General features: G+C 37.9%; 1 protein-coding gene across 7 annotated transcripts in view; it reads right to left on the bottom strand.

The window, feature by feature from the left end:
- The window catches only part of RBMS3 (RNA binding motif single stranded interacting protein 3), a 538,131-nt gene that overhangs the window by 113,801 nt on the left and 399,603 nt on the right, over positions 1 to 24,727 (bottom strand). For all 7 annotated transcript variants that reach the window (XR_004256904.1, XR_004256905.1, XM_032235699.1 and 4 more), the window contains exon 7: positions 7,054 to 7,160. Coding sequence is in view for 5 of the 7 variants with exons in the window: in XM_032235699.1 (XP_032091590.1) it covers positions 7,054 to 7,160 (107 nt within the window). In the remaining 2 variants the exon portion in view is untranslated. The remainder of the gene's footprint in view (positions 1 to 7,053; positions 7,161 to 24,727) is intronic.

Genomic DNA, 24,727 nt, shown 5'->3' with positions numbered 1-24,727 from the left:
TAATGTATACAATGTGTAGTGTTATGATGAGTATAATTGGATATGAATATTGAATGGTACCCATGTAAGGAAGATTAGAAATCCCTTTGGATTATACATAAAGGTTAATTAAAAAAAGAACCAAGTTAGATACAGTTAAAGTTTTTATTATTAAGGGGAAAATGTTATGATACAGGATATAATCAAATAAAGGAGGGATAAGAATAACGAAATATATATAGATATGGGTATAACATAAGGAAACTGGATGTAAAATTTAAACAGTGATTTGGAAAGGAGGATTAGAAAACTTTGTTATTAAATATTATGGATGTTTAACTAGAATAGGAGATAAGGATTTAGTGTTAGTAGAGGATTTTAGAAATAGTAATTGAAAGGCCAGTATGTGGTTATGTATTAAATTTTGGTATATTTTACAATGAAGGACGCTTAAACAATTATAGTCAAATGAAAATGGAGATATGATGATGGTGACATGTATAAATATTTGAGTTAAAATACTTGAGTTAATATGAATTATGTTTGTTGACTGTGGAAGAGATGCACGAAAGTCTTTTTGTAACCAACTGATACACTTTCTACAGCATGTAAAGAAGGATGTTGTGTTTGTTTTGAATTAAAAATAAAAAAAGAAACTGAATATGATTGTGTGCCCAATTTTGAAATTGAAAGCAGCTCTACCATCATTTAAGAGAAATATTACCATGAAGTGTAAGCCACAATTTATATAGCATACCAGAAATCAATGAAACTATTATTCCCCAACCTGCCATCCCATTTTTCACCTCAAATATTTGAAATTATCAAAATAAATTGCCTTGCTAAAGGAGGAAGAATATCAAAACAAATAGAGTATCAAATGGATCACATGAGCAATGAATAGTGGACTGTTGCCAAAAATTAATAAATTAGATGGAGTATGAAATTGAAGACCAACCACAAATCGTATAGTAACTAGGTCAGTGATATTTCCAGATCCCGTTCCAACCATCCCAGCGTCACCCACATGGATGTGTGCAGTGCATGTGTACACGCGTTGTAGCTGCAAACGATGCCTCCACAAAACTCTGTGACACTTCAGCTGATTGGTGGAGCATCAGGCAGGCACTGTACGCAACATGCCCGTGCACGTAAATGTCGAAAGCTTTAAAACACGGTAAGGAGCTCGGGCCGATGGGCCCTCTAGAGCACCAGACCAGAACGGTACCCCGTGCTCTGGGCAGGCTCCAGTACACCTGTACCGGGGCATACCGCCTGCAACCCACCATTGAACTAAGTAGTAAATAAGAATCAGAATTTCAAAATAAAACAAGTGATAGATTGCTACAGAGGAAAGAGGCTATAAAGGTATGAACATGACTTTAAAATATGAAAAGTAATGTGGCAAGAAAAAAATTAAACAAACAAAAAGCACCTCCAAAGCAATGCACTTTGAAGAAAAAAGTAGTCAACCACGCAAAAGAGAATTGTTTAAATAATCTTGAATAAAATAAGCTTTACTTGATGGGAAAATTAATTTGGCTCCATTGGCAATGAATCTTTCATTGATAATTATTGACATTTCTGACTGAAAAAATATTGTGGAATTAAAAGATCTACTTTTTAAGAAAAAAATTAAAACAATAGTTAGGAAATATTTCAAAATATATACAGCTGTATATATAAGAAATGTTGTTTTTCTAATGAACCATGCCAAGGGGCAAAGTTTTTTATTATATGCTTGTAAGTAGGTCATCTCTGAATATGCACACAAATCCAAATTAAAAAAACCTGAATAACAATTTTGCTTCCATTTGAAAATTTTAGAATTTAATACCTACTAGGGGACTTTCTCTGCTATTGAGTAAAGATGCTATATACCTATTGGTGAGTCATCAGCAAACTATGCTAACCCATATTCTGCTAGTAATATGAGTCATGACACAAATTGTACTTTGCTGGTCTTATTTTTTTCTTAATTTTATTCAGGTTAAAATACAAAACTCCAAAAAATCCACAAAAAGGGCAAAAAAAAACAACAAAAAAAACAAGTCATTGAAAAGAAAAAAGGTGTATCAAAAATCCCCCAACACATAATACACATATTACTCCCCCTAACTGAATACTGATTAATACATTACTATGACATTGGTTCCCACCCCCATGAAACACCCCACCCACAATTTTTAAACTAATAAATCTATTTGCAAGTTATTGACCTGTTTTCTATATATTATATTAGTAACAAAATCATTAACAGGAAGAATAAATAATACTAAAATAAGACAAAATTAAACTTTCATAAACTGTTATTGTAATCCACCAGTAGAAAGTTTACCACAGCACCTTATCTATTCCAAATTATCCCCAAAGTTAAAAATAGTAGATCCTGGATCAAATATCCATGTTTGTTTCTTAACATTCTGAAATTACTCCTTAAATAAGTGCCCCCTAATTTAAGGTGACCAGATATCCCGCTTTTGGCAGGAGAGTCACACTTTTTCACAATTTTTCCCGCGTCCCGGTTTTTTAAAAAAAAGTCCTGATTTTTTTTAAAGTTACGAAAAAACCTCCAGCCGCCGAGGCTCTCCTAGCAACTGGGAGCGTATATTCTTCTTCGAGACAAGCGCATTCCCGCCCGGGCGTCCCTGGGAGCTGTTGCCAATGGCTGAGGGAGAAGACTTACTCCATGTGGAGACCGCAGAATTCCCTCATGGATTTTTTCTTTTTCTGTTGCTTTGAGCAGCCCCTCCCTCCCCCCTCTCTCTTTCTCTCTCTCTCGGAGCTGGCAGCTGCCTCCAAGGCTGTCCAAGCTCAGCCCCTCCCCCGCCCCGGACTGCTGCTTCTCCGCGGCTGCTCGGGGCTTCTAAATTGGCATTGCGTGTTGTTGCTTGAGGAGGGGGTTACTGTGCCATAGAAATACAGTGTGTGTCTCACGTGGCTGATAACCTGGTCTCTACAGAAGAGGTAATTTTAAAAACTTCGGAGCGAATCCAGAAAGAGGGGAGAAAGAGGCTGAAGGAGTGTGTGAGGAGGGGAGATTTCCTAAACCCCATTGAATCCAGAGGAGGGAAGAGAGAGAGAGAGAAAGAGGGAGTGTGAGAGGAGGGGGATTTCCTAAACCCCATTGAATCCAGAGGAGGGGAGAGAGAGAAAGAGGGAGTGTGTGAGGTGGGGGGATTTTCTAAACCCCATTGAATCCAGAGGAGGGAAGAGAGAGAGAGAGAGAAAGAGGGAGTGTGTGAGGAGGGGGGATTTCCTAAACCCCATTGAATCCAGAGGAGGGGAGAGAGAGAGAGAGAGAGAGAAAGTGGGAGTGTGTGAGGAGGGGTGATTTCCTAAACCCCATTGAATCCAGAGGAGGGGGGAGAGAGAGAGAGAGAGAGAGAGAAAGAGAGAGAGAGAAAGAGGGAGTGTGTGAGGAGGGGGGATTTCCTAAACCCCATGGAATCTAGAGGAGGGAAGAGAGAGAGAGAAAGAGAGAGAAAGAAAGAGGGAGTGTGTGAGGAGGGGGGATTTCCTAAACCCCATTGAATCTAGAGGAGGGAAGAGAGAGAGAGAAAGAGAGAGAGAGAGAGAGGGAGTGTGTGAGGAGGGGGGATTTCCTACACCTCATTGAATCCAGAGGAGGGAAGAGAGAGAGAGAGAGAGAAAGAGGGAGTGTGTGAGGAGGGGGGATTTCCTAAACCCCATTGAATCCAGAGGAGGGGAGGGAGAGAGAGAGAGAGAGAGAGAGAGAGAGAGGCAGTGTGTGAGGAGGGGGGATTTCCTAAACCCCATTGAATCTAGAGGAGGGAAGAGAGAGAGAGAGAGAGAGAGGGAGTGTGTGAGGAGGGGGGGATTTCCAAACCCTACTGAATCCAGAGGAGGGGAGAGAGAGAGAGAGAGAGAGAGAGAGAGAGAGAGAGAGAGAGAGAAAGAGGGAGTGTGTGCACAGGAGGGGGGATTTTTTAAAACTCCCATTGAATCCAGAGGAGGACTGTGTGTGTGTGTGTGTTTGTGTGTGTGTGTGTGAGAGAGAGAGAGAGAGACTATCACTAAGTGTTGTAGCTTATGATTCTTGATGAATGTATTCTATTTTTTTTTATGTACACCGAAGACAAATTCCTTGTGTGTCCAATCACACTTGGCTATTCTACTCTACTCTACTCTACTCTACTCTACTCTACTCTACTCTACTCTACTCTACTCTACTCTACTCTACTCTACTCTACTCATTTCTATTTCAATTCTAATAAGGAGTTTAGCTTCTCTCTCTTGAAAATGTAAGCTAGCATAATGCAAGCTAGCTTTAGCTTTCAAACAGTTCATTTAGTGTCCAAAGTTACAATGGCATTAAGAAAAAGTGACTGATGACCATTTTTCACACTTAGCGACCATTTTTCACACTTAGCTACCGTTGAAGCATCCTCATGGTCACGTGATCAAAATTTTGATGTTTGGGAACAGATTCATATTTATGATGCTTTCAGTGTCCTGGGATCATGTAATCGCCTTGTGTGACCTTTTGACAAAATATAAAATTTTTAATCAAGCCCCCCCGCCCCCGGTCAATGGTGTCCCTCTTTACCAATCTGAAAATCTGGTCACCTTACCCTAATTAGGCAAAATTAAACATTGCTGAGAGATTATGCACACCAAGGCCCTAACTACCCACTCATTCCAGGCTTCAGATTCTCAAGATTCCCTGTGGAACCCCATTTTTTAGGGTCTATCTATCAAGTACCTGGGATGAATCAATGAAATAAACTCTGGTTTCTCCTGGGAAAGGTACTTTAAATGAGGAAGAAGGCAACCAGAGAGTGATCTGGACTGATGTTATATTTTCCACTACTAATTGTTTCAAATGACTCTCAGACAAAAATAGATTTAATGTGAAGCTATCAATATGCATCCAAGACTTAGAACAGGTTTAACTCATGAGTTGTCCTGGACTAATTGAAATCCCTAAGAGCCTTGAAGACTTTATAGCAAGCTTGATAACAGAATCTAGTGATTCAGGTGCTACAAGGGGGTGCAATACACCAGTAGCAACCAAACTATTTCTTATAGCCCATCTTTAATCTGGTTAGTGTAGAATATCTGAGAGCCTACAAGGATTTGTGGATTAAAAACAGCTTCCAGCTCTCCTGCAATTTCAGCTGAAGAAAAACCCAAAATGTCCTCATCCTCTTGTGAAACGTCACATATCTTTGCACAGTATTAAATAACTCCACATAACTTTTCAATTCTTCTTTTATATCATAATTCAGGCTTTTGACAAAAGTGTTAGGCCCAGCAAAACATGTCATCTTAATTGCCATAAAAGTATCAGTCAGGAAGCTGAGGGAGTGGTGTGACAGAGTAATAGTAAGAGTAATATAAGAACACCCATTTTATATCATAAGTTTCTGCTTTAGTAGTGACTCCTCACATGAAAACAAAAAGTTGTAAAGTCACATCAATACAGAGTACAAAATAGAATGGATATTTTTTAAAAAAACTAAGGAACTAATATTTGTAAGATGGCTTAGAAATATTTAACAGATTTAACAGAGTAACAGAGTTGGAAGGGACCTTATTGGTCATCTAGTCCAACCCGCCCACTCAAGCAGGAGACCCTACACCATTTCTGACAAATGGCAGTCTAATCTCTTCTTGAAAGTCTCAAGTGATGAAGCTCTCACAATTTCTGTAGGCAAGCTGTTTCACTAGTTGACTGTTCCTGCTATCAGAAAATTTTTCCTTATTTCTAGGCAGAATCTCTCGTTGATCAATTTCCATTCATTATTCCTTGTCTGGCCTTCAGGTGCCTTGGAAAATAGGTTGATTCCTTCCTCTCTGTGGCAGCCCCTCAAATATTGGAAGACTGCTATCATGTCTCCCCTGGTCCTTCTCTTCACTAGACTAGTCATGCCCAGTTCCTGTAATCATTTAGTCTCCAGTCCCCTAATCATCCTGGTTGCTCTTCATGCACTTTTTCTAGAGTATCAACATCTGTTTTATAGTGTGGTGACCAAAACTGAATGCAGTACTCTAGTTGTGGTCTTACTAGGGCTTTATATAGTGGTATTAGTACCTCACTTGATCTTGATTGTATGCCTCTGTTAATGCAATTTAGGATTGCATTGGCTTTTTTGGCTGCTGCTGCACACTGCTGACTCATATTTAGCTGGTTGTTCACTAAGATCCAAGATCTCTCTCACAGACACTGCTATTAACCCTGGTTTCACCCAGTTTATATGTGTACTTTTGGTTTTTCTTACCTAAAATATATATTGTGTATCACTCTTTGGATACATCTTAGATTCAAACTATTTGAAAACAAAACATTTCATTCTATTTCAATGATAAGTTAGAAAGAGGAACTCCATTTTCAAACTCTTTAAAAAGAGCTTACTCTTCAAAAAGACCTTGTTCATAGCTGGTAGATAATATGAGTAATATTATCTAACAATCTAGTTTCCTGGTAGGATATGATTTCCCCCACTCTTATCTAGCCTAAATTTCATCTTAGATTATAATGGTCTCACATGATGTAACTAATTACTCATAATTAGACCAAGGTCCTCCTGATATACTTTCACATGATAACCAAATCAGTTAAAACAAACTGGCTACATATGCTTTTGCAGAAAGCAACAAAGTTCTCCTACAACAATAGAACAATCCAATCCAATCCACCTTAATTTCTCTGTCAAGATCAAATTATGGTATTTATGTTTTTCTGTTATGTCTGGATATTATTTAATAGCAAGAACTGGGCTGATAGATTCACACTATATTAGTTCCCATTAAAATGAAAGTTAAGTTAGTTCCAATCTAAACGAAATCAAAACTACAATTTACAATAGTGATGTATAAAATACCTTATTTTATCAGCACTGCAAAATATTAGTTTTTATGAATTCATTGAGTATTGGGTTGCAATCTCAAGTCTTATGATAATTAATGCATACTTCTAGTCTGAATCAAAGGTAAATGGAATTAAACTCATTTGAATTTTGCTTCATTTTTCTAATTTTGACTTAATAATGCTGAAAACTCATTTTCTTCAAGTTTATCAAATTTCTTCAAAAAACTATTTTGACTTACCTCTCCTTCTCTTGGCCAGGGTCTCCCATTCTGAGTATATTTGTTTTGATTTTGTCGTTTCTTTTGTCCTCCATCAGCAAATTTGCACAGCAAAGGTTCTGTTGGGGCTGTGAAGACAGGAAAACCCAGTGTGTTAGCTATCCCTCCAAAGAAAAATCCAGCAGATCTCTATCTCTTATAACCTCGATTTTTTAATGTTAATCTTTTCACCTACTCTTTATTGAGATTTTTAGAAATAGCTTTATCAATATAGATATACCTAACTTTTAGGAATGGATATAACTTGTAGGAAGAGATATAAAAGAACATTCTTAAAAAGTATAACAAATAATAATTTAAAAACCAGACTACTTTATGCAGAATTGGAAAATTTGTGAAACGCAACATTTTACATATTTGATGCAGTATATCTTGAGATATATATGGCATTTATATGTACAAAGATGAGTATCATGTAGATAACGGCTTTCCCTGTAACTCTTTATGGAACTAAAAATTGGAGTTTAAAGAGCAAGGTAGAAACAGTAGAAATAATGCTTTTGAATATTGATGTTGAAAGAAGAATCATCCAATATAAACAAAATCAGCAATTTCGATCAGACCAACGGCGTTTTTATCAAAGTCTTAATGTGAATGGTGACACCAAAAGTGAAAAACCAGAAAAACAGGCCACAGTTGAATTCTGGAAAGAATTGTGGGAAAATGCAAAGGACTACAACAAGGAAGCAAAGTGGATACATGACTTTGAGAAAAGCATTGGCAACAAACAAATGCAAGTATTAGAAATAACAACTGAGATGGTCAAAAATCGAGTTAAAAAGGTAAAGAATTGGACATCACCTGGAAAGGACCAATTACATGGTTTCTGGCTCAAATATCTGACCAGTTTACATGCAATATTGGCCAGGCAACTGAATGAAATTTTACAAAAGGGCCAAATTGATAAATGGTTGACAACTGGAAAAACATACTTGATTCAGAAAGATGCAACTAAAGGAACAACACCTGAAAACTACAGACCAATAACATGCTTGCCAACAACCTTCAAATTACTCACAGGCATTATTGCAGATAACATGATGGATTATTTGGAAACAAACAACATCTTGCCAGTAGAGCAAAAAGGCAACAAAAGAAGGAGCAGGGGCACAAAAGATCAGCTCCTAATTGATAAAATGATATTAGAAAATTGTAAGAACAGAAAAATGAACTTGAATATGGTCTGGATTGATTACAAAAAGGCATTTGACTCACTGCCACATAGTTGGATCATACAATGCTTAGAAACAACTGGCATTAGCAAAAATATTACATCCTTTACTGAAAAAGCGATGAAACAATGGAGAACTGAGTTGGCAGTAGGGAATGAGATTTACGGAATGGTTAATATCAAGCAAGGAATTTTCCAGGGTGATTCACTTTCACCTCTTCTCTTCATCATCGCAATGATCCCACTATCAGTAATCTTAAAAAAAATGAAATTAGGCTACCAAACAGCCAAAGAAGCTGAAAAAATTTCGCATTTACTATATATGGATGATTTGAAACTCTATGGAAAGTCAGAAATAGAAACCCAATCATTGACAAACACAGTCCGAGTATTCAGCACCGATATTTCAATGCAGTTTGGCATGGAAAAATGCGCCACTGTATCCATAAAAAGAGGCAAAATCACTGCATGTGAGGGAATTGAAATGCCCAATGGCCAACTAATTAAATGCAACAAAAATGAAGCCTACAAATACTTAGGCATTCTGCAGTTGGATAATATCAAGCATGGAGAAGTAAAAACTTTTGTCAGGCGAGAGTACACCAACAGAGTTAGGAAAATTTTGAAATCTAAATTGAATGGTGGAAATACAATCAAGGCCATAAATACATGGGCAATACCAGTTATAAGATACACAGCTGGTATAGTTAACTGGACACAAGCTGATTTGGACATTTTGGAGCGAAAAACCAGGAAACTAATGACAATGCACTACAGTCTACATCCACGTGGTGATACTGATAGACTATACCTGCCTTGAAAATCAGGTGGCAGAGGATTATTACAAGTGAAGCAAACAGTTGAAGAAGAAAAACATGCACTGGCTGATTATTTAAAAGAAAGTCAAGAACATCTATTAATTGAAGTAAAGAACAAAAATCTACTGAAGGCCCAACAGACGAAACAAGAATATAGAAAAGATGTGATAAAATCAAGAATGGAGAATTGGCAGAACAAAGCACTGCATGGCCAATTTCTGGAAAAAATAAAAGATAAAGTGGACAGTGAACAAACTTGGTTATGGTTAACAACAGGTACATTAAAGAAAGAAACAGAGTCACTAATCCTGGCTGTGTAAGAACAAGCTATCCGCACAAATGCCATTAAGGCCAAAATCGAAAAATCCTCTGATGATGTCAAATGCAGACTTTGCAAAGAAGCTGATGAAACTGTTGATCATATACTCAGCTGCTGTAAAAAAAATCGCACAGACGGATTATAAATTGCGGCACAATTCAGTAGCACAAATGATCCATTGGAATTTGTGCAAAAATTATAATATTAAAACAGCAACAAACTGGTGGGAACATCAGCCTGAAAAAGTCACCAAAAATCAGATGGTCAAGATCTTGTGGGATTTCTGTATACAAATGGACAAAATACTGGCACATAATACACCAGACATCACACTGGTTGAGGAAAAATAAGGTCACAATTATAGACATCGCAATACCAGGTGATAGGAGGGTCGCCGAGAAGGAACATGAAAAAATCGCAAGATACCAGGACTTAAAAATCGAAATTCAATGACTATGGCACAAACCAGCAGTGGTAATTGGCATACTGGGTGCTATTCCAGAGGTATTGGAATTACATTTAAAACAGTTAAAAATTGACAAAATCACGATCAGTCAAATGCAAAAAGCCGCACTGCTTGGATCTGCATGCATATTACGAAAATACGTTACGACGTCCTAGGCCCCTGGGTGCGCCCGACTAGTAACCAATGCCAAATCCGGCGAAACAACTGGCCGCTGTGATACAATTGTACAATAATAATAATAATAATAATAATAATAATAATAATAATAATACTCATTGTTGTCGGGGCACTTGGCACCATGTCCAAGAATCTTACAAGATACATCAACAAATTGCAGCTTCCTGCAATAACACCAGCGGAACTGCAAAAAACTGCGCTACTTGGTACATCTTATATTTTAAGAAGGTACTTGGTTGATACATAGGACGCTGGCAGCAATTATATCAACCATTAGCACCAGTCACTGGTATTTGTAATGCATTTTTGAATGTTCAGTTGGCTGATGTTTAATGAATAAAGTATATAATTTACCACAAGATAGGTTTTGAATGTAGTCAAAGCTGGAGCATCAAACTGATAAGGTTTTAGAAAACAAGTGAGTTAAGATTTTAAATAACTTTAAAATACAAAGAGACTAGCATCTTGTTTATGACATGCCTGGTACAACTATTGTTGAAAAGAAGTCTGTTTTATGGATGTTGCTATACATATTGATAATAGGATTGAATAAAAAAGCTGGAAATAATTATTAAATATTGGTAAATATGGAAGAAGAAATCCATTGCTATATCAATCATGATTGGAAATCTTGAAGTGATACTAAGGAAATTCCTTTTGTTGTTATTCAGCTGCTGCGTCCAACTCTTCGCAACCTCATGAACCATAAGATGCCAGGTTCCTGTCTTTCTGAGTTTGCCTAAATTCATGCCCATTGCATTAATGACACTAACCACCTCAAAAGACTTTCTAGATATTTGGAGATACTGAATTTACCATCCTGAACACCCTAATTATACAAATGACTACATTGCTTGGAATTGCCTAAATTCTTAGATGCTATCTTAAGAATTACTAGGTCCTTAGGTAAGGCTTGAATTTTGTTCCAATCAGTCTTGGATTGAATGTAACTGTAGATTTCCCACACATAATAGTATTTCTTTTGTGCTCCTATAATCAGCATCCCATGCTTCAAAACAAAGAAAAAGACAAATTCAGTACATTATCATTTCGATGAAATATTTATACTTCTACTTTGGATGCACTCAAATAATAATATCCTAAATTTCATAATCTAGCTGTCCAGTGATATCAGCAAAAAAAGTTAAACCTGCAAGAAATGATGTGGTGAGTGCATCAAGGGGAGGGGAAAAATCCTCATCAACCACACCAGTGTCTCCACAGCAAACCTACCATGCCAGGCAAACACTCTACTGCTAAACCCCCACCCAAAAAGAAGAAGATTGCTACTGATAAGCCACACAACTCCTGTACTGAAGCATTCAAGGAGGATGACAGTACCATGAAGTGCCTATGTGACACGTATGCTCTCCACAAGTGCTTAAGGTTAACCAAAGACCTAGCCCAGTTTCTGCAATCAGCTTCACTTAAAACCTCCCAATTTGTGTTTCCACTATTCTACCCATCACACAAACCCAGACTGGACAAATTTAGTGTTCTACTTCAACGAGTACACACCATAGAAGCACGATGAGCATTCCTTGAAGAAAAAGAAAAAACACAGAAAAGCAAAGCACCAATATCCCAAAATCCTATCCCAACCAACTACCCCATCGGCAGGGAACTACTAATTCTGCGAGTAACATCTCCATCCTTGTCAAAGACGTGATTGAACACAAACTGAAGCATCCCAACACAATCTTATTTGGACTGGATGACACCAATGAATCCGACAACATCACAAAGATTCATGATATCATCAATAACTTCAGGCATCAATCATCACTCCTGATGATTGATGTTTCCGCAATGGCCCTGTGTTCAAGAATAGCTATGGCTTGGTGGCCACATGCATTTGCAGAGACATTTGCAACAGTGAAACTAGCAAATGCAAATTCATCTCCACAATAAACTCACTAGCCAAAAGCTGCACAAAACATAAGAAACTTCATTCATGGACCGACTTGTCCATACTACAATGTGCCTGTGCTCATGAGCTTCGCTCAGAGCTCAAAAGATGCCAGGACCAAGGAGAGACAGGCCTGTACATAGACTACCATACTGACTGTATTAAATGCAAGACTAGTGGCCAGCGTCCCAACAACCCCCCCCCCCAAACAGGCTTAAACTATGCATGCATGCCCCCAACGTCTTCCAGGTCCACCCCTACAGGCCTAAAATGCAACCTACTAAATGCAAGCAGCCTCGCAAACAAATTCCTCCTGCTTCTATATGTGGCCCTATTCAACCTTATTTTTGTCTGCGAGATGTAGTTGAATGTATCCTTTCCAGACTCCCTTATTACAGTAAGTTGATTATCATGTTTTCTGGTCTGACTGTGAAAACAATAGAAGGGGTGGTATTGCTATCTTCCATAAAAAGTCCCTAGATCTGAAAAAGATTAATGTTGCACACATGTATGCTTCTCAGCATTATCTACCGTCATAAAATAGTCATTACAGTTAATACTAATCAACAAATGTTCAAAAGGTTGTTGACCAAAAATAAAAACAAATAATAAAATCCCTATTATTCTGAAATAATCCAAAACTATTCTACGCTATAGCTTTTGATTACTCTAAATATAAATTAATGTTTAACAGTATCAGAGTTTACTCTCTTTATAAATAATTTATTACTTTTCAAGTTTTCTCTCACAACGTAAAATTGTCAGTAATATAGGAATGTTTTATTAGCTTTCTTTCTGTTTCATCATAAAACATGACCAAGTGAAATGGGTGGGTCATCTCTTACTTAGAACTGATTACAAATAGACAGTCGAAGGATGTCATTCCTGAGAACCAGATCCTAGTTCCTAAGATCTTTGTAGACACACTTTCTGCAGATCTACATCACATCCTGGAATTAAAGCCTGAATATGAAGTACAATTGCCAAATCAGGAAGAATACCACCTTCCAGTTCAGTACCATAAAGCAGAGAAATACTAAATAACTTAAAAGCAATTCTAGGGATTTCTGTCCTGGAATTTGGTCCTTTCTTGTGCATACTAATTTTCTTGTTGTAATGGAATGTTAGGAGAATGTGGAATTATTGTAATGAAGGTATCTCAGGTCTAGGAATATAAAAAGCATGAGAGAGAAACTCAAAAAAATTCTCCCTTAATAAGTTGAAGTGGAGGGGGTTTACAATCATTTTCAAGATTGAAGTAGACATTATCATGAAACAAAACATGTTAGCAGTATTGGAAACTATTGAAATCTAGTTTGGTATTGTGACAATTTTGTCTGCTCTTTCAATTTATACTTAACCAATTAAGATGGAATTGTTTTGAAAATATTTTTCACATTTTCTATTTTCCCTGGACTGAGATTCTTTTGATAATGGCTTCACATTCTCCAACATTCCATTATACTTGTCCTAGGGTCTTGATTTTCAACTGACTTCATTCTTGCCTTGGTATGTGAAACCAGAAAAAAGAGAAAGTTGATAGAAGGTTTAGTGAACTGCATTGCAAGAAAATTTTTGAGAATGCTATTGAAATGGTTGGAAAAATCACTTCCAATATTCCAAATTAGGATGCCTGAAATTCCTATATTTCATTATCATTTAAGAAATTTCTCATCTGAATCTAGGTAAGCCATGAAGTCTGAATTGGCAATTCCCTGACTCTGCAGAAATGAGTTGTCCTGAAAATCAACTGTCACAAAGAAGATAAATGGAACCTTGACATAAGTGCTGATCCTATAAAATCCACTGTGATCAAGTTTAGAAGGAGGAGAGTTGACCTGAAGTTCTGCAGCCAGACAAATGTGGGGGATGTGAGCTCTGAAGAGTCTCACATGAACCCTGTCTGACAAACTGTCTCCGAGATCCATTTTTGGATCAGAACGCCCCGGCGGGGGGGATAAGGGGCAGCATCTCATCAGATCCAGGGGGAGTGCAACAGGTCCCTTGTAGGTCAGAGATTTGCCCTCTGAATCAGAGCCGGGGCGGCAGCATGGCAACAAGAGCTGGCTCCAGGCCAAAGCAGCTGAACAGGGGTGTGCAGAGGTGAGATGAAAGCCTGGTAAGATCTATTAACCCACAGTTATAAATCAGAATTTATAAAAAACCTTGAGAGCATAAATAATATTGATGGACAGATCGGGATTTTTGTGAAAAGAAAAAAGGTGGGAAATGGAGATTGAATCACTAGTCCCAAAGAGAACCATTTGCTTGAAATAATTTGGGCAGAAAGGAGAAAGAAGAGAAGTGACAAATCCACTTAAACACAACCCACTTAAACACAAAGTCTAAATTTGGTTTTGGATTTGAACAGTTTGTGTTTTTAAAGGAATCTAGGAGCGTGAAGATTTGCTTCATCCGAGTGTCTTTTAATTAACGTATCTTAAGCAACCCCAATTAATGAGAACTGGAATGCAACAAGGGAGAAAGATCAAGAAAAAAGCACCATCTCCTTACTGACAACTGATAACCTAACCTTACCTGTGTGGGAAATGTTAATTAACCAACTGCTATAAATCAGAACTTGAAAAAGCAGGAGAGAAGAGAAACAGCTGTGCATTGGTGTATAGACATTTGAGTCCATTTTGATTGACCCTATGTTTACTGTCTACATAACCTGTGTTATGACTGACTGCCCCTATTTTCTTGCCACTTGTATGATTTGTCCACATGGTATGGCACTCACTATTAAATGCTTGGTTTTGCTTGACAGCAGGACTGATAATCTTACCCACACAAACACCTATGTTACATGCACTGATAACCCTATGAATATTAGATTGCTGGGGACAGAAATGTTCCGTATCAATTAATTCTCTGTCCCCGCTGTTCAGTTTAAATGTTTATCCAGAAAATCTGTGAATTTAATGCCAAGTAACAGTCCCTTTCATGGATGGGTGCAAACCATCTCTTTTGTACAGTTCTTCATTGGACCAGCTGCAGGCATCATGACTAATAAAACCAAAGCCCTTCCTTTTACACCACTCCTTTAGCCACACATTAAACTCTGCTACATGCTGGCTCTTCCCTTTTTATTCCTTAATTTATGGTATAACCTCTGAGAAGATAAGTCTACAACCTATATACTAAGTTCATACCCCAAGCTCTGGAAATTCTGCACAGAAAGTACACCTTTTTGGGACAGATCATTTGTGCCAAGATGTATAATAGCATCAACATCACAGTCCTTACTTGCATTCTTGACTATCTTAAGAATACACCTCTTGTCTCTGCTGGCAGTAGCACCTGGCAGATACCTGACCTCTTTCAAAACCTCCATATCCTTTCCTAAATTTAAATCCCTTACGATTGAATCACCAAACACAAGGTGACTTCTCTTTTTGGATACTTTGCTCTTCTTGTGCGACTGATGTGTGATACCTGATTCACACTTTTGCTTTTCCAAAGTAAGTTCTTTGTTTTGGACAACGATCCTCTGCTTATTTGAGTCATCATTATCACAACTACCTTGACCTGTCACTTTAGTGTCCCCATTAAGGTCAGCAAGGGTGCTATATCTGTTATGCTGGGACACAGCAAAAGCTTTGTGTTTATGGTTCACAGCTCTCACCCTGCCAGATCCCACAGCTCTTCTCTTGCAGGATCTTTGCGGTAGAGGGAGCTGGTAGCATGGCATCTCCATAGAGTGGAAAGGCCGAATTGGGCACCTAATTTCTGCTCGGAAAGCACAGATTAGAGATTCAAGATAGGTAATATGTCTACATAGTCTAGCAATTTGTTTACAAAGGGGACAGTATCCAAATTTGAAAAGAGTACTGCGAAATACAGGTACAAAACAACTATTACATTGAACTAAGCTGGTCATTTTGAAATAAAATAAAATCACAGTCTCAAGCACACTAAGCCAGAATGTATTATTGCTATTTTTGGTTTATAGATATATGATTCATGCGCCATTAGGTGTGCAGGCCACTACCATAGTCCTATGGATCTCTTTGACTCCCCTCTTGCAGCCAGTAGCTGCACACTCCAGCCTCAGGAAAGTTCAAATGAAATGAGACAATTTTACTCTACTGTAGTCCTATGTATCTCTTGACTCCCCTCTCGCAGCCAGTAGCTCCACCCTTTACCCTCAGGAAATGAATTTTTTTTCATTTGAACTTTATTTATTTAAATTCTCCAGAAAGTGGGTGGGCATATGTGAGCTACAAAATGTCAAGCTAAAGAGGCAAATTAACAAATTAACATCTTGAGTGATGGCTAATCCTTGCTGCAAGGAATTTTTGCCTATGAATATAGCTATCTAACTTTTATCTCTTAAGTGCTGACATCTTCTGTAAGCTATTAAGGAAGGTGGGGGCTGCTTTCTTCCTCTAAGGAAACATGTTTTTCCATTTCTCATTCAAGGAAATATATTCTTCCTTTTTAATATTTCTCAAATTATTTCATTCTTCTAGGAGAGGGGAGGGTGCTAACTTTCTAACATTGGTGCCATGTTACTATGCCATATTATCATGAGAAAACTAAAACAAATTGGAAGGAGAATCCACTTATTATCAGTGACTAATCGTGTCCTGTCCAGTCCAAAGCAATGCAAGAGAAACCTGTCCCAAAGGTGCTTTTTCAAGAGGCAAATGGACTTTCTGGAAACCAAGAAAGTCCAGTTACCTCTTGAAAAAAATACCTTTGGGACAACCATGATGTGGATGACTGAAGAATCCCCATAGACAAGATTCTTGTGCTCAGTGAACTGACAAAGCAAAGTTTCCCACCCAGGAGAAACAATCATTAGATCCATTTGCACAACTTAGAGATACCAGTTAGTCTCACTCACCTCACAAGATATCCGTAGGTAATCATCCAGATTTAAGGAAAGATCACATGCCCCCAGAAAAGCAGTAAAAAAATCAGACTGCCAAACTTACATCCTGCCTCTCAGTCATTTCTTCTATGGCTATACCAACCCTTCTCTAAATAGCTGTTGCAACCGTGTTGGAAGTATATTCCAAAAAGCTTAAAACAACCCTTTACGAATCTTTAAGAAAGTTAAGCCTCAGGAATAAAAGCACAACAAAAATCTCCTGGCAAGGAGGACTTTGGAGAAGCTCAGTCTACAGACAGAAAGTCTGGACGTAAGGCTTAAAATGTAACAAGCTTAACCCAGAGGCAGTTTTTGAAAACACTTAAAGCAACAGGGGAATTAAGATAAGGATTAAGCTAGAAATACAGGCATACCAGAATGTTTCCTTCCTGCCTCCCTTGCAGGATTAGCCCTGTAAAGTGGGAAACAATTTCTTCCAACAACTGGTTTTCCAAACTGCTCAGAAAATTAACATCCAGTTTGCTAGAACTGGTAGTAGCCCTCCTCTGGACTTGAGGAAAAAGATGTGTCTGTGGTCATGTCGCTGGCATGACTAAACGCCAAAGACACACTGAGCACTGTTACCTTCTCACCAAAGTTGGTCCCTATTTTTCTACTTGCATTTTTACATGCTTTTGAACTGCTAGATTACGAATAATCAATAAAATAGCTGTTAATTCACTTATCTGAAATTAAAGCTGGAAACCTAATATTAATTCTGCAAGTTGTAGAATTACCAGATGTGCGGAAAGATCTAAATGTAAGGAATGGAGCAGGAATACAGGACAAATAATCAATTACTTGGAACAGAAGGAATCTACATGTGCTGATGAGTTGCTCATTTCTACTCTCCAGTCCTGATTCTACAGAAATCATAATCTTCATTTATATATAACTTTTATTCTTTTATCAATGTATAAAATACAAAGAAAAATAAAATTAGGAAATAAAGAAAAAAGAGAAGGGGAAGAAAATAGGAGGTACAAGAGATTCCCCCCCCCCCAATAATCAAAACTTTAACTGTATCTAAGTTGGTTCCCCTTTTTTTAAAATGAACCTTTATGTATAATCCAAATGCATTTCTAATCTTCCTTACATGGGTACCATTCAATATTCATATCCAATTATACTCATCATAACATTGTATACATTAGTAACATTATCAATTATTTATTTAAACTGTATCTATTGTCAAAAGATTTCACTAAGTTTAACTAGTTTTAAATTATATTCTTCCATCTATCAACCTGTATCTTTCCAATAGCAAGACAGTCTCATATCTTCTGCCTTTTGAGGTGCCAGTCCTCTAATCATCTCCTTGATCAACTTTGTATGGACTCCTCTTAGCAACTCCTTGCTTATAAGATCTCTCATGTAATCTTGATGCCTTTCTTCTGTTTCCTTAATCAGCTTGTCTTTGATTTCTCTCTTTAAATTTATAGATTCTTCGGTTTTTTCTTCGTCTGTATCTTGCCCTCTGGGATAAATTTCCCCTCCATTTAATTCATCTTTCAGTATTTCATTCTTTCCATTTTCAGAGACCAGCCAATCACCATAAATATCAGCAAATTTAATCTCTTTATATTCATTTTCCACTTTGATTTTTTGAGTTTTAACCACCACATTTTGCATTTGATAAACATCCTCAACTTCTTCATCATATTTTACTGTTATATGCTCTAAATCTTCCAGCTTCTTCTCTATCCTCTCATATGTATTTGATAATTTCTGTATGTCTGAAAATATCTTTTGCAAGTTTAAGATTTCTGTTTGCTTTTGAAATTGTGCTATTCTCTCCAGCTAATAAACACAGCTGTTCTAGATTGGAAGGTTACAAAAATTAAACACAGATTCACAAAAATGTTTGTTTTCACTTTTTTCTGGTAAAAGATATACTTCAAAGGGACATCTGTATGCTTCCCTTCTTATCACTCTCCATAACCAAGCAGTAAGACCTTGTAGTGCCAAGCCAAAACAATCAGCGAAGAAAAAAAGTGTTCCATTTCCAATACACAAACTCCAATACTCAAATCTTCCAGCCTCCGAGTAGCAGTGTTATTGTTGCAAATTTCCTTATTTCTTTTGTATCTTTTTTGTATTTCAAGTTAGAAAAAAGAGTCCACTTTTTAAATGGGTTAGAAAAACACCCACAGTAATGAAAGAGGAAAATTTTAGACCATAGATTACAGAGAAGAAGAAAAGAAAATATAGAAGAAGAAAATTTAACCCGTTTGTTTTAAAAGGCTTGCATAAATTCCATCCATGAATATAGCATATAAAAAGTAAAATAACCACTGTGCAAAACCATTCCAATTTTAATTCCCCCGCTTGATTCTTCTGTTCTCCAATTTAAATTAATTTTAAGTTTTTTATAGGCAGTCTCTTTTTAAAACAGTAAAAGTTCCTCACCAGCTGGAAACACTTTCTCTTTCCATATCCTTCCATTTTGGAGCTGCCCCGACTTCATCAGCCTTGGCTGGATTTTTTGTTGCCGGCTTGAAGAACTTCTCTTGCATCGATCAGGGACTTTGCGATGTCCTTGAGGTCAGCAAGACATATTCTTCCTGTTCACCGTCTCTTCGGGATGGTTTAGGTCTGATTGGACCACCCAGCCATAAAAGTAGCGGCTGCAGCCTCGGAGCATTGAGACTGCATGTCCGTATCATCATGACGTCCCCCATATTCAGTTTCTTAAAGAATAAATATCAACAAAGTACTTACACAAGCTCAGGTTAAAATACTCTCCTCTATTATCAAATGATGATAAAATGGCTTATTAATCTTTCATTTGTCCTGAAATAGTATGATTTTTTTAACCCAAGAACAGTAATCTTCTTATTTCTTTCTTCAATACAGGCTGGCATGGCCTTGACATATGATCCCACAGCTACTATACAGAGTGGGTGAATAACATACACTTTACTGTTTTTAACAATACTGTGATATTTCCTAAAGCAGTTTTAAATTGTGAGCACAATTTCAAAGCAAACCAACCACACTGGTATTATTTGAGACAACTTAAATATGTATTAAGAAGGAAAAATCATTTCCCCATTTATTTCTAGACTATTATTTATGAATTGGGAATGATTGCATTTAATTTAAAAAAAAATTTACTTCAATGTTTATATTATCTAAAGCTAACTTATTGACACTGGTCAAGTTGTTAATGGAGCCAGGCTATGAGTAGGAGGTAGGCATGTTTCAAAGAATCTTGAATACCCAGGCAAGCATTACTATTCATTTATCTATTCACGTGTGGATGGCATTTGTATCTTACAGTGGAATACTCATTTTATTTCTACAAGAAGCTCTCTTATAGGAAAACAGAACTGAGAAGAGATTGAATGGGCCAATGTAACTTGTGAAATCCATAGTTGGGTTTTAAATATGAATCTCCCCGTTCCAAGAACAATAACTCAAATATTAGACTAGCTTTTCTCTTCAGGGAATAGTTATTAGATCCGGAAGAGCAACTGGTGATGGCTCCGCATGCCAGGAGAAATGGCTCTGCATGCCACTTCTGGCACGCGTGCCATAGGTTCGCCATCGTGGTTCTAATGCATCTTTTTTAATCTCCTTTTAGCATACATACTTTAAAGTACTTTCAAACCAAAAAAATTCACTTTCAGACCAATACAATTTACCTCCAGACTAATACAATTACAACCAATTAACTCATTAAATTTAAATTACTCCTTCCAAGTTGCCCTCATAGACTAATTTTTTTCTTTTTCTATACATTCTTTTTAAAGCTCTAGATTTTTCTTCAAGCTAATGCATCTTTTTCTTTAACTTTCTTTCAACATGGATATTTTTAAATACACTTTCAATAATATTTTACAAATTTTATGAATTACTTAAGTGTTATATATAAAGGAAAAATACATTTTCAAATTTTAGATTAAGACTGTCTTTTAATTATAAGCATCAAACCAATGATCGATGATCTCTGGCGGGCCAGGGATAGGGGTCACCCCTCTATCCTTGTGCTTCTTGACCTCTCAGCGGCCTTCGATACCATCGACCATGGTATCCTTCTGCGACGGTTGCGAGAGGTGGGGGTGGGAGGCACCGTTTTGCGGTGGTTCTCCTCCTACCTCTCGGATAGGTCGCAGTCGGTGTTGGTCGGAGGGCAGAGATCGACCCCAAGGCCCCTCAAGTATGGGGTGCTGCAGGGTTTGGTCCTGTCCCCCCTCCTATTTAACATCTACATGAAGCCGCTGGGTGAGATCATACGCCAGCACGGGATTAAGTATCACCAATATGCAGATGATACGCAGCTGTATCTGTCTGCCCCGTGCCAACTCAGCGAAGCAGTAGAAGTGATGTGCCAGTGCCTGGAGGCTGTTAGAGTCTGGATGGAAGCAAACAAGTTGGCACTCAATCCAGACAAGACCGAGTGGCTTCTGATGTTCCTTCCCAAAAATTGTCCAACTGTTCCATCTCTCAGGCTGGGGGGTGAAATTATACGCCCCTCAGAGAAGGTTCGCAATTTGGGAGTCCTCCTGGACCCACAGCTGACTCTAGAACACCATCTGTCGGCTGTGGCCAGGGGGACCTTTGCCCAGGTTCGCCTGGTGCACCAATTGCGACCCTACCTGGATCGGGAGGCCCTTCAGACAGTCACTCACGCCCTTGTGACCTCAAGACTGGATTATTGTAATGCGCTCTACATGGGGCTGCCCTTGAAGAGTGTTCGAAGATTCCAATTAGTTCAGAATGCAGTCGCGCGAGCGATTGTGGGTGCACCAAGGTACACCCACGTTACACCTATCCTCAGCGAGCTGCACTGGCTACCTATTAGTCTCCAAATCCACTTCAAGGTGCTGGTCGCTACCTATAAAGCCCTACATGGCATCGGACCTGGGTACCTGAGAGACCGCCTCCTGCCGATTACCTCTCTCAGACCAATTAGATCGCACAGGTTGGGTCTCCTCCGGATTCCATCTGCCAGCCAATGTTGGCTGGCGACTCCCCGGGGGAGAGCCTTCTCTGTTGCAGCTCCGGCCCTCTGGAACGAGCTCCCTGTTGAGATCCGGATCCTTACTACCCTCCCGGCCTTCCGCAAAGCCACCAAGTCCTGGCTGTTCCAACAGGCTGGGGGGAGCTGAGAAGCATCTACCTCCATAGAAATTGTGAATGTTGGTTTTGTTTTTAATATGTTGTCTTTGTCTTGTTCCCCCCTTTCCCTTGTCTTTTGTGAGCCGCCCGGAGTCCTCCAGGAGTGGGCGGCATACAAGATAGATAAATAAATAAATAAATAAATAAATAAATAAATAAATAAATAAATAAAATGAAAATCCATCCTAATTCCAATTGGCTCATTAAGTTCTTCCAGCTTTTCTTCATGAAATAAAATCTTTTTCTTCTCTTGAATGTTTGTCAAGTAGTTATAAATTTCTATTTTTCTCAAGGATTTTTCAACCTTGTTAATTACCATGATGAAATAGTCACCTGTCAGAGTTTGCAGCAGCAATAACATCCAGAAAGCACACACAAGTAACTGATTCAGCAGGATTCATTAACTTCTAAAAAAAATTACAGCAAGGTTCAATAAATAAGCTTTAACTTAAAATAAATATAACAAGAAGGGGGGGGATGCAAAATTCTAAATTTGTCAGTATAAGTAAAATCAGGACTGCATGTTTTAATTTCTTTATAAGAATCAGTAAATCCTTTAAGCAAAATATTTGTCAATCTTCACTTGTCTGAACAATATATAAGATATTACAATGCATATTAGTTTTCTAGCTATCATGTTTTATCACACCAGGGAACTTTTTAATAAGAGACAGCAATGCAAAAATCAATGTTCAGATTCCAAAGAAGACACCTTATTAATAAGGCAGGCTTAGGTGATTGATTTTCTGAAAACAAAACCTTGGAGATAAATTGTATATAATGCACCAATTTCAATTTTATTGACAGATTTACTTTGTTTCCCTTTTCCTTCAAAACTGTAGAATCAAATATATAATAAAGAGAAATATCAATACTCCTAAAGCAATGGTTCCCAAAGTGGCGCTACCGCCCTCTGGGGGGTGGTGGGATGATTTAGGGGTGCACTAAGAGGCAAGGGGGCGGCAGGGGGCACTAAGAGGCAAGGAGGGCAGCAGGGGGTGCTAAGAGGCAAACTCAAAGGGGTTACAACCCACAGGTTGAGAACCGCTGCTCTAGAACCTTCTCAACCTGATGTTTCCAGTGGTTTTTGCTGTACTCAAATCCAAACCTGTGGGACAATTTCCAGTGAATGATCTTAGCAACTCGGTCATAGCATCATAGGTAGTCAGTTTGTGAAATTTTGCTGCACCCACTAATCAAACGGTTGACTGTCTCATCTTTCTCATTACAGAGGCGACGTTTGCTATTTGGTAACATGCTGAATTTTTTCCCCATGTAATTTGTGGCTAAGGCGTGTTCTTGAGCTGCCAAAATAAAGCCTTCTGTTTCTTTTTTCAGTGCTCCTGATCTTAACCAGTTCCAAGTTAGCTTTTGGTCAGTGGTCTCTCAGTTCAGTTGTTTCCTTGCAGAAATTTCATTACCAAATTAGGTTACATCAGTGTTAGAAGGGATTAGGGTTTGCTTTAATTCTATATCATAATGGCTTGCCCTGTCAGTATTGATGAGTGGTCTTGGTGATTCCTTGATTGGGCTTTTATCTACTGTTAGTTTTGTTTATCTGAGTTGGGATATTGTTTACTTCTTGATGCTGGTCTGTTAATCTTTGTGTTAATTTCAGTATTGCTTGTTGGTGGGAATGTGTTCTGGTCTTTTTGTTTCCTTTTTGGCTTTTTGGTTTTCCCTTTTGAATGGTAAGTTATTTATTTGTAAGTTATTTACAAGAGCCAAGGTGGCGCAGTGGTTAAATGCAGCACTGCAGGCTACTGCTAGATCAGCAGTTCAGCGGTTCAAATCTCACCGGCTCAGGGTTGACTCAGCCTTCCATCCTTCCGAGGTGGGTAAAATGAGGACCCAGATTGTTGGGGGCAATATGCTGACTCTCTGTAAACCGCTTAGAGAGGGCTGAAAGCCCTATGAAGCGGTATATAAGTCTACTGCTATTGCTATTTGTATGTGCCTGTTGATTGTTTATTTGTCAAATAAAACAACATTTTATTGAAGAAAATATGATTGGCTGAGTTCAAACCTCATATTAAATCAGAAACTGTGTACAAAGCAACTTCTAAGTTTATATTATATACTGCTAAAATATATTGTATTACAGCTTAATACATTCTAACTGCTGTTAAATGCATTTGAAAGAAGATTCATTCTGTTTGCAATGATATATTATTTGCCAGACTTCAATTCCTTTTTTAAAAAAAATAACCATTGGTTATTGGCTCTAAGAAATCCATTTGTGGAGATGATAAAAGAAAATAAAAATGTCAGGTAAATGTCCATGTCTCATGACTGTAGTAAAACAAAAGAGAACTTTGAAAGCTAATCAAAAGAAGAGAAATCCAGTTGAACATAACATCAGAAGGAGATTGCATGAAGCTGAATGTTTGCTTTAAAAGGCAGCTGTTTATCCAATTCATTTTGCTTCAAAGGTTTTGAGACGAAAGCTCTTTTCTTCATCTAACATAGCACATTCCATTCTAACATCACAGCCTTGCAAGTCTTTGCAGCTTATCCTTTGTAACTCATCACTGTAATCAAAATGTTCCAGACAATATCTCAACATCTATACAAAACTATCTTTGTTAGGACACATGGGATCACATTTCTATAACATAAGACTGAAAAATATCCTCTTGCTCAGAATGACAGGTACACTGGCAAGGATAAGTGTTTTTAACATTCAGCTTACAAGTGTTAACATTCTTCTATTATAATAAATTGAATGTAATTTGAAAGCCTGCATTGCTATTTTTCACACACAACACAACT

Source organism: Thamnophis elegans, chromosome Z (assembly GCF_009769535.1).
Source record: "Thamnophis elegans isolate rThaEle1 chromosome Z, rThaEle1.pri, whole genome shotgun sequence".
Taxonomy (NCBI): domain Eukaryota; kingdom Metazoa; phylum Chordata; class Lepidosauria; order Squamata; family Colubridae; genus Thamnophis; species Thamnophis elegans.
This window is presented reverse-complemented; position numbering and strand designations above follow the sequence as displayed.